The 11,552-nt window shown below is 38.1% G+C and overlaps 1 protein-coding gene across 1 annotated transcript; it reads right to left on the bottom strand.

Annotated features, from left to right (window-relative positions):
- Positions 1-362: 362 nt before the first annotated feature.
- Positions 363-11,497, bottom strand: traf2a (Tnf receptor-associated factor 2a). The gene is made up of 11 exons (XM_051109949.1): positions 11,299-11,497; positions 10,803-11,053; positions 10,392-10,470; positions 8,711-8,809; positions 8,286-8,447; positions 8,058-8,132; positions 7,858-7,932; positions 6,172-6,672; positions 5,905-6,082; positions 5,616-5,764; positions 363-3,451 (listed from the first exon to the last, which is right to left on the bottom strand). Exons 2-11 carry the CDS (start codon positions 10,988-10,990, stop codon positions 3,233-3,235), a joined length of 1,725 nt encoding a protein of 574 aa, XP_050965906.1. The 5' UTR covers positions 10,991-11,053; positions 11,299-11,497; the 3' UTR covers positions 363-3,232.
- Between the last annotated feature and the right edge of the window lie 55 nt (positions 11,498-11,552).

The raw sequence follows: 11,552 nt of genomic DNA, 5'->3' as shown, positions 1-11,552 counted from the left end.
CTGAAAGTGGCATTACTCAGACATCACCCTCTTTACCTCTTACTGTAGCTTTCAGTCCAACAGGGAAACCCTGAACTAAAGAGCACTTCACTGGACTCTGTGAAAGCCATCAGTCTGAGAAGCCCTTTTATTAACCTCCATAACAGCTCGTGTTTCCTGGAATGGAGAGTGAGAAATGCATTGATGTGATTTAGAGATGATGTTTGGACACATACCTTTGATTCGCTCATCAATATGTATCACAGTTAACTGGAAATAATTCTCTGATAAACTCATGACCCCACAGTGCAAAATGATCAATGGTGCATGAGCACCCCCATGTGGTCACGTGTGACACGACAGAACTTACGACCATACAAGACTGGAGAAAGAAGAAAACAGAAAAGACTTTATTTTAGATTTCACTGAGAATTAAATCATAACACAGGATGAATCACACAGAGGTTCCTTCCTTGGCACATCGACTACCACAATTTGCGGAAGAAACCCACAGTGCCTTCACAGTTACATCTCTAGCTCTGTAAAACAGAATCGGGAAGATCAGTGGCACTGAGACACCATGAGAAAGGCATACAAAGTTACGTAGAAAGTTTGATTATTAAAGCAACCTCTATGAAATGCAACCTCGGAAATAAAAAGTATACAAATCTTAGTCAGCTGAAGAAGAAAAAAATCAGTCCTGGATTCCATAAATTATTATTTCTGTGAGTTTTAATCTCAACGGTATGCAAAAACTTAAAAAATAGCACATTTCTAGTGTTAGCGTATGCTTATCCAAAAATAAAACGCAAGTCAGAGTCAGTTAACGTATTATTTCATACAGACAAAAGGGCTCTCACCCACGCAAGGTCAAGCATTTCCTATTCACCTTTGCAGCGTATGAATATGAGCCCAGTTTGAGTGAATGCAAACAGATTTCACACTCAAGAACAGGAAGGACACTTGTATAATTGCACAAGCTAAAATGTGTGCACTACTACTAGTTAAATCGTGACGGCTACTCAAAATAGGTAAATAAAAAGTACGCTCTTCCAAAAATCTCAAAGAATAGTATTAATGTGATTAACAATACAACACCCTGGCCACATGCAATGTTAGCTAAAGCTATGTATAGAGAACATTTGTATAGAAGCAGTAATGCTACAGAGGCACGTCACATCTGTAGAACTATTCACACAAGTACTTTAAAATCTCATTGGGGCAAAAAGCAAGCGAGGAAATCTACGACAGTGAGATTTATTCATGTAGACAGGTTCTTGAGAGATTGAGAGAGGAAAAACCGGAAGATCTTTCAAAATCTCATTCCCTCAGAGTATGCTGCCAAAGCGAAGGAGAACTTACCAAAGCCCGAAATGAGCCCGAACACATTTTGAAACCATCCCAACAGGAAATAGTACATGTATTATCGATATAAGTCTAGAGTATATATATATTTATGATTCATATTTGTTATATCCACAGCTACACCAGTTGTAAAACCGTGTACGCGGTATAGTTTATCTATTTATACTTAAATTAACAATATACCACACTCACATTTATAACCCCGTCATATACTGCATCTCAATCAACAGATAAAAAAGGTAAAGCAATACAAATAAAATGTTGGTCTACGAAGTAAACCAATAATTTACAATATGTTTTTTCTCTTCTCTATCAAAACATCTCATGCACAGAGAGGTTTCGATATCTGTGGGAACTGGTTTGAAAATAGGCTGGGTCCAGGTGCTTTGTTAGCATGAAGGCATCTTTAAAAAGCATCTCAGACTCCGTTTCGGAAAATAACCAGACCAAAAAGCTCACATGGAAGACGTACTGTATACTAAAAGCCCTTATGTAGGAGTTATGCATTGTATATGTAAAGTAATGCCTTCTCTGGTTGCAAATAAACCAAATGGAAAAAAACTCTCATGGACAAAATGCATTGAGCTGACTGTCTATTAAGGACTGAGGCTACTTCAAAAATGGCATAAATCACATTCCTCATTTTCTAGCACATTTACAGAATGCAAACCCCACAGTCTTTCTGGGAAAAAGACGACAGGAATCACTGACTACGAGTTCTCAAAACCTGCTTTGTTTATACTGATCGACACGGTCCAAAGCAAGTCATATAGTTTTAACGGCATCCATAATGTTTGCCCAAAGCAGCACAATATCAACAGAACACCCAAAAACACAAGAAAACACCGAAATGCGAACGAACATCAGCCTTTCCACGTCACAATAAAGCACACGAGATTATCTGTCCTACTTACACTACCTTTAGGCTAAAGGCTGCATCTTTTATTCGCGTATCACCATGTCGGCTGATGAGGCATTTGAGGTCCAAAGGAAAACTGGATGGTTTTAACACCAGCGTGATTTAGTTGTTTTCTTCGACAGCGATTTCACAATGAAACTGCCTTCGCTTCTCAGGCTCAGGGTGTAAACCTGGTCTGCTGCTAACTTGAATGTATCTTCCACAGATCCAACATGCAAACTAATACATCAAAGAACACCGAAAATGGAAACGAAGGCAAAAAACAGATCACACCTTCACACACGCGCACACAAACTCCTCAACTCACGAGCGGGTTATCGAAACCCGAATTCTGCGCTTTGAATTCAAGCAATGTCCACCACTACAGAGAGCCAATGAAAACGAGAAACGTTCGAGGCACACGATGCTCAAAAGGGAATGTCAGAAGACCGCCGACGCGTATGAAGCAAGTTAACCACGCGGTCGCGAAATGAACGCGTCGACATCGTTCGTTAGTGTGACTCCGTGTCCGTCTACGCACGAAACATTCACTTACGAATAGCTCAAACACTAAGGAAAGGAAAAAAGTACTCAAATAGTGAGTGCGACACAAGCCAAGCGCTTGGAAATGAAATGACGTCTGTCTTGTGGAGAAAGTCTTCTCAATCTCTATAAAAGGCAAGGTGCCACATCTATGGCACAGGCAAGTAGTTACGTTACAATCACAGCTGACAGCTATCCCACTACGAGAGAGTGAGAGGTTCCCAAAGGGCAACTATATTACAGTAGAACTGCACAAACTCTGGGAACGGTTTTGGTACATAATGCAGAGTGGCGTCACGCCCAGCCGCCCAAACGTAGTCTCTTTGGGCTCACGCGAGCACGTCAAAGAGCTCGGACCGAGGGAACAGGCCTCAGGAAAAAAAGTACTGCACGGGAACCACTACAGGCTGGAGAGAGGAGCATGGCAGAGCAGCGACATCTGACACCTTAAAGGCCCGTGAGGTCAACGATGGCCTTGATGAAGATGGTGTCGTCTCGGATGTAGGAGTTCTTGGAGTCTAGTTTGGAGAGAGGGCAGAAGAGAGGGCAGCCGCTGGCAATGTTCATGTCACTCACAGGCCTCTGGAAGGAGGAAGAGGAAATGTCTGGCCGGAAGGCATCGATGATGTGCTCCCTGTTGTTCTGATCCAGCAACATGAGGGTGACCTGAGGACCAAGGTGTTAGAAAAACTTCTGAATTACCAAAAAGGTCTGGGTTTACATAGGTATGAATGGATGCAAAGCTGAAGCCAGTCATTTATGTTTCAGTGGGAGGAACATTAAAGACACCATAAAAAAAAGGGGAAAACACAAAAGGATGGAAAATGGCCACACATGGTTATAAGTGCGTGAATGACATACTATAGGAGTGTTCAGAACAATTTAGTTTAAAACTAGAGATGCACGGATCAATCGGCCAGGGATCGGAATTAGCCGGTTTTCCACATGATCTCATCAACGTCATACTTACGGCGACTGATAATGTATTTATGACGTGACAGATGAAGCTTGCGCAGCTTAAAATGAGTATGTGAGAGATACTCGTGCAGATATCAAAACAAAGCAGTGCAACAGCACTCACAGAACAACAATTTACAGATAATGTACTCACCCCCTTGTCATCAGATGTTCATGTCTTTCTTTCTTCAGTCGTAAAGAAATTATGTTTTTTGAAGAAAACATTTCAGGAAAACATTTTTCGCCATATAATGGACTGATACGGTGCCCCAATTTTGAGCTTCCAAAATGCAGTTTAAATGCGGCTTTAAACGATCCCAAATGCGTTTGTAAACGATCTCAGCCGAGGAAGAAGGGTCTTTTCTAGCGAAACGATTGGTTATTTTCATTAAAATAATACAATTTATATACTTTTTAATGTCAAATGCTTGTCTTGTCTTGCTCTTCCCGACCTCTGTTTTTTTTTTTTTATGAAAATAACCGATCATTTCGCTAGATAAGACCCTTCTTCCTTGGCTGGGATCATTTACAACTGCATTTGGGATCGTTTGAAGCTGCATTTAAATGGCATTTTGGAAGTTCAAACTCGAGGCACCACAGCAGTCCATTATATGGAAAAAAATCCTGAAATGTTTTCCTCAAAAAACAGTTTCTTTAAGACTGAAGAAAGACATGAATATCTTGGATGACAAGGGGGTGAGTACATTATCCGTAAACTGTTGTTCTGGAAGTGGACTACTCCTAAAATGATGCAAACTGCGGTAGAAAAAAAAAAAAAATATTTAGGTACACAACAATGCATGACCAATATGATTCCCTATATATCAACACGACTGCAATGTGACACTGATTTCATACAATAGTAGTTCAATAAACAAGAAGTTTAAATTAAGTGACTTACATTTTAAACACAATATTAAATGTTTTTGCTCAATTTCGTTGCAAAAAATAGTTCCAAACAAAGCCACAGCAGAACTGCTGCATGTCTCTGTGCAACACAGCGGTGTTTCCTTAATGAATCCAAGTTTTTGAAAGGTTCAAAAACCCAGTCATAAAGACTAAATGACTCACTCATTAAAATATTGCATTTTGCGCAACATTTCTTATTTGTATGTTTAAAAAAAACATTTAAAACATTAATTTTATACAATTATTTATGCATTTGAAATTTTGCAGTGTAAATGCATTTATAAAGAATATCTGTAATTTAGTCCAGACTGGGGAAACTGCAATGTTTACTAATTTTTTATTATGTAATTTTTTGGCATTGAAAAAAATAAAAGTATATGAAGAGTTCAGATGCAAAAGCCTCTAAATCCATCTGATGTATTTCTTTCTAATGAGCATTTCTTTCTGGCTACTTTGTATTGGTTTCTATGCAAGTACTGGTACTTCTGATTGGGCTGAGGCTGGAATTTAGCGAGTTTGAAGTGAAAGTATTTGATGGATGTATAATATGTGTCAGGAGCATTCACTCAGTATCATTATCTCATTCTCAAGATGGCTTTTAGCTGGTTTTGCATCTGAACTCTTCATATATTTTTGTTTGTATCGGCAGGTTACACAAAACAAATCTGCATAGATTCTGAGATTTTCCGACAGTGCCATCTGCTGTTAAAAAAATACAAAATACTCAGAATCAATTCCAGAGAGAACTGTGATGCATTTGGAAAATCTCAGAATCGAATCACAAATTGCATTTGCAATCGCAATCAGTGCAGCCCTAACAAATCGCATTTATATGTAATTTTGAATAAATTAATATAACAAAAACAAAGCAGCATTTCATTGACTTAAATTTGAAAAAGTCTGTCAGGATTTCATGAATTAAAAAATGGTCAGACACACAATGTTAGAAGTTAATCAGACTGACCTTTTGATTGAAAGGCCACTTAAGCAAGGCATCACTGTGTCCCCTCATCACCACGAAGAACAGAGACAAGTGAGTACCACGTCCCGTCCCATCACCATTCAGATAGATGCGCAAACACATCTTATAGCCATATTTGCTTGTGTAAAAAGCTGTAAAACATAACAGGGCACCTTGGAGTGAGATTCCACGCAACAAGATGTTCATATCAAAGTCGAACGACAAACACAAGCAATCCCTCACACCATCTTAAAAATGAATATGAAAATGTAAAGTAAAATAGACAAAATACCAGGCGAGAACATTGCAGGTGCTCGTCCGGCTACAGCATCTTGTCTCTTCTTTGAGAAGTCAGAGATCTTCCATACAAATACGCCATCATAAGTGGCAGCGGACATCTCCCTCATCTTTGCCTCCATCTCCACGATGGAGAGATCCCTAAGGCCTACTGTCCTCTCCAACTGCCGTACCTGCATAAAAAAAAAAAAAAAAAGTATTGAAGGAATCCATATCTCAGGCTACAAATATACATACATCTGCTTTACATCAAACGCTTTACCTTGTTGTTAAGTATCTCAATCTTGTCCTGGTCAAGCCGGTGCTGACGGTTATAGGCCTCCATGGTGGTGGCGGAGCGCTCCATCTCACGGTTGAGCACGCAGACAATGTTCTCAAAGGTGCTTACCTTCAGCTCCAGCTCCTGACAGCGACGACTGAGCTCCGCCACTTTGGTCTTCTCGCTGTGTAGCTGCAGCTCTAAGGCCGCCCCAACGGCTGTAGGGAGTGGGGTGAAAGATGTACCCAGCGTCGGAGCCGGCGGCGGTGGCAGCGGCGCACAGGCCCCCTGCACGGGAGCCCCTGCTCCACTCAGCTGGCCCATCTTCACCTCCAGCTCCCGCAGAGACTGATGCAGCTCGTGGATCTTATGGCTGGCCAGTTCCAGACTCTGAGGCTGCAGACTCTCCAAGTTCACCTTGATGCCCATGATGAAGTGCAATAGGAGGTTTAAGTGTTCGTAGGAACAGGCTTGCTCATGGTCATGGATCTTTTCCTTTTCCACCTACAGGAAATCAGAGAGCCTGATGTTAAAAAAAACATACGAAAGTTTACATACACCTTGCAGAATCTGCAAAATGGTAATTATTTTACCAAAATAAGAGGGATCATACAAAATGCATGTTATTTTTTTATTTAGTACTGACCTGAATAAAATATTTCACATAAAAGGCGTTTACATATAGTCCAAAGAGAAAATAATTTATAAAAATGATGTCGTTCAAAAGTTTACATACGCTTGATTCTTAATACTGTGTTGTTACCTGAATGATCCACAGCTGTTTTTTTTTTGTTTAGTGATAGTTGTTCATGAAACCCTCGTTTGTCCTGAACAGTTAAACTGCCATCTGTTCTTCAGAACAATCCTTCAGGTCCCACAAATTCAGTTTTTTCAGCATTTTTGTGTATTTAAACCCTTTCCAAAAATAACTGTATGATTTTGAGTTCATACACTTTTGAGTTGAGCACGCAACTATTACAGAAGGTTCAAATGCTCACTGATGCTCCAGAAGGAAACACAATGCACTGAGAGCCAGGATGTGTAAACTTTTGAACAGAATGAACAAGCTACAAAAGATACATTTCTTTCCCAGAAGACAAAATAAGTTACATTTATTCTAATCTTCAAATTCAAAAAGTTTTCACCCCCTGCTCTTAATGCATGGTTTTTCCTTCTGGAGCATCAGTGAGTGTTTGAACCTTCTGTAATAGTCGCATATGAGTCCCTCAGTTGCCCTCAGTGTGAAAAGATGCATCTCAAAATCATACAGTCATTGTTGGAAAGGGTTTATATACACAAAAATACTAAAAAACCAAAGACCTGTGGGACCTGAAGGATTTCTCTGAAGAACAGTGGGCAGTTTACCGGTTCAAGAGAAACAAGGGACTCATGGACAACTATCACTTAAAAAAAACAAAAAAAAAAAAAAAACAAAACAGCTTTTTGACAAACAAACTTTTGAACGAGGTCATTTTTATTTTTCTACTATTATTTTCTCTTGTGGACTATATGTAAAAGTCTTTTATGTGTCTCACTCAGGTCAGTAGTAAATTAAAAAAGCATGTATTTTGGATGATCCCTTTTATTTTGGTAAAATAATTAACATTTTGCAGATTCTGCAAAGCGTATGTAAACTTTTGACCTTAACTGTATGTGGAACCGAAATGAATATGAAGTGAGATTACCCACCGTCATATCACAGCCTACAACGTGAAATCTGCAAGGTGTTCTGAATTTGGTGCACAGTTTAATGTGGTCCACATACTGCAGAAGGAAAAGACAGACACCGAAAGAAAAGTAACTATAAAATGTTTTTCATGCATAAAAAAACCACTACATAAATAAATAAATAACCACACAAACAAATAGCCTAAATACTATTTACTTACTTTCTCTCTGGGAATTTTTTTCTTGGCACAACCTTCACAAATCATAGGGTATTTAGGGCATATCTCATCATGGGCCTAAAAAACATATTCTTTATTATTATTATTTTTCAAGAATCAAACACATTTAATGATTAAATGAAAGCCATGAATGTATAAAGGATTATGTTAATCTTGATTAATTATCCTCACATTATTTAAGAAAAAAACAAAGAAAAAAAAGAGTCTTACCTTAATGTTTTTAAAATGAAATGGCTCCTTGCAGTATTTACAATTAAGAGTCCTTTCTGGGCATTCTCTCTCATTGTGACGTTCAAGTTCGTTGGCTCTTAGAAGCTCTTTGCATGACGGGCAGGGAAGGATCCTGAAGTCACACTTTCCCTCATGGTTTGCCTTTGAGAGATAAAGAACCATTCAGAAGGTTTGAAACTGTACATTGCAAACAACACTGCTTAAAAATAAATAAATGTACATTTAAGATTAAGATGCTTTGCTGGTCTTAGTTGATCTCCCAGTCTGGTCAAGTTGGTTTGTTTGCTGGGTTTGGGACACTTTCCAGCTGGTTAGGCTGGGAGATCTGCTTGCCAGCCAGCTGTGTATTAGCTTGGCAAAGCTGGTTCAAGCTGTTTTTAAAGGAGGGAAGGGACACGCAGTACCTCATATTCTTTGATGGTGCCTGTCCAGCTGCATTCCTCATTGATGCAAACAGCTTCAAGAGCTTCAACTTCTCTTTTGGCAGCATTATCAGGAAAAGCCTAAAAAGAAATTGCACACAGTGTAAGTGAAATCTTCTTCCAACTTTCATGTGTCTCACTACTGACAATGAAAAATGGGTTAAGGCCTGTTTACACCAAGAACTATAGTTATAAAGATAACTATATTATCGTTCACACTAATGGATGATATACTCTGGTATATGAGAAGCGCATAGAAAAAAAAACTGCTTGGAAAGTAATTTCAATAATATTGTTCTTCTGTGACATGGATTGTTCTGTTCTTATAGAATTACAATGTGTATTAAACCATTACTGTTATTGTCTTCGTCAATGTATATCTGTCTTCCTGTTTTTTTGTTTATCAGAATTGTCTTATTAGAACCAGAATTCTCTTCTGCTCACCAAGCCTGCATTTATTTGATCCAAAATACAGCAAAATCAGTAATATTGTGAAATATCTTTACTATTTAAAATAACAGCTTTCTATTTGAATATATTTTAAAATGTAATTTATTCTTGTGATCAAAGCTAAATTTTCAGCATCATTAGTCCAGTCTTCAGTGTCACATAATCCTTCAGAAATCATTCTAATATGCTGATTTGCTGTTCTAGAAACATTTATTATTATTATTATTTAAAACAGTTGAGTACATTTTTTTCATGATTCTTTGATGAACAGAAAGATCCAAAGATCAGCATTTATCTGAAATAAAAAGCTTTAGTGACATTATACACTATACCATTCAGAATTAGTTTTTTTAATCATATAAATTAATACTTTTATTTAACAAGGATGCTTCAAATTGATCAAAAGTGATGATTTATAATGTTACAAAAGATTTTTATTTCAGATAAATTCTGCACTTCTGAACTTTGTATTCATTAAAGAAACCTGAAATAAAAATTATACCCAGCTGTTTTCAACATAATATAATAATAATAATAATAATAATAATAAAAGTTTTTTGAGCAGCAAATCAGAATATTAGAATGATTTCCGAAGGACCATGTGACTGGAGTAATTTTAATACTTTAAAAACCTATAATAAGGTTATTATTAAAGGGACAGTGCATCCAAAACTGACAATTGTGAGGCACTCACAGCTTTAGTCACTATTCACTTTCATTATATCTTTTTCCCACAAAATGAAAGTAAAAACCCCATAAAAGCATTGTCATTCCACCCAGCAAGTCAGGTTTGAAACCACTATCCCTTTAACATTTGCCACCACCATTCTGAAAAACTTCAGAGGAAGTCACAGCTTCTGCCACAACTGTTACTTCAATTACTGTACAAACTGTACTCCAGTTGATGTAAAAATTGAAAAGCTGTATTATAGTAAAACTGGATATTTCACCAAAATTTTTTAAGGAACTTTGTATTAGCCACCACTGTTCCAAAAAATCTGAAATATACAAAACAAAAAATTATTGTGGTTATACCATAGTATTTTAGTAGATGTTGCATTTCAGAGGAAACTCCAGCGATTACGATACATTAAATCTTCATTTCTATTTATTGGTTTTTGGAAAGGTTATCAGCACAAAAAAAAAAAAAAAAAATCAAGGCTATTTTCCTACCTTTTATACTGCACTGTACAAAAAAAAAACAAATACTTACACAGCCCTGTTTCAAAATTGATGTTGGTTCTTCAAATATATCCTCCTTTATACAGGCACTGCATTTCTGTGGTCCGGAGCTGCGATGAAAAAGGAAATGTTTCATACACACAAGCACAGAAGACAAAAAAAAAATCGCATATGAATACAAAGGCACACCACATATACCAAGAGTTGATTTTGACAATAGCTGCAACAGTCTGGCTATTGTAGTTTACAGCTCGCCCAGCTAAACAAGAAGCCGAACACAACCTGACAGCCTGCATTTATTTATGTCCCCCGATCTGAAGCAACGTTTACGGCTTGTATGCCCATAAAATATACCATAAAAATGGCACGGGAGGCCTGACAGGTCGTGTTCATCTTTTGTAGTGTCGTGTCAGGTGGGCCATCTGGACTGAATGACGCTTACCTCACTGCTTTATTAAAACAATAAGAACAGAAACGATGTCCGCACTGCGCCTGAAACGGTCTCCTAAGGATTTTCAGACAGATATTGCACAGATGCTTATCCTCCAGCTTGTTGGCGAGTATTTTCTTGGGGAAGCCAGGTTTGTTGCCTTCTAATGAAGATGGTGGTGAGGGTTCCTGTGCAGCCATTATTCCCGAGCGCGCATGTGACCAGGCTCCGGAGAAGAGACGCGGATCTTTCTACACATTTCACTGAAAGGGGTTGTAAACACACCATTTTCCATCGTGTCACAAAAGGACAAACTTACTATGCATAGTTAAATACGTCTAAATGCACGCACGGTTTAATGTTTATACGGGCATGAACAGCTGTGACAAAACAACACCATCGTCTTAATAAAGTTTTATAGTAGCATGGTGCATCTGCTGTTGTTGGGATCTCTGATTATTTTCATAACAATAAATATTTTTACGTTTTAAAATCACATATGTCCTACCATATTATGGTCCAACGAACATTATAAAACCTCCTGCAGTGCTGTGAAACATTGTATCAAATACATTCAGCGTTCTCGCCGTGTGCAGTCGTAAGTAAAATCATAATTTATTAGTATTATTAATATTATTTATGGTGTTCCTCAAAAATGTGAGTAACGGTAGGCGTCGTGTTCTCTCCAGCTGATCATGGATGATAGCGTCCACTAGGGGGCGAATGATGACATAAACATGCGAAGCTAGAAATGTTGACTTA

Source organism: Labeo rohita, chromosome 5 (assembly GCF_022985175.1).
Source record: "Labeo rohita strain BAU-BD-2019 chromosome 5, IGBB_LRoh.1.0, whole genome shotgun sequence".
In the NCBI taxonomy this organism is placed as follows: Eukaryota; Metazoa; Chordata; class Actinopteri; order Cypriniformes; family Cyprinidae; genus Labeo; species Labeo rohita.
Note: the sequence above shows the minus strand (reverse complement) of the source record. Positions and strands in the feature narration are given on the sequence as shown.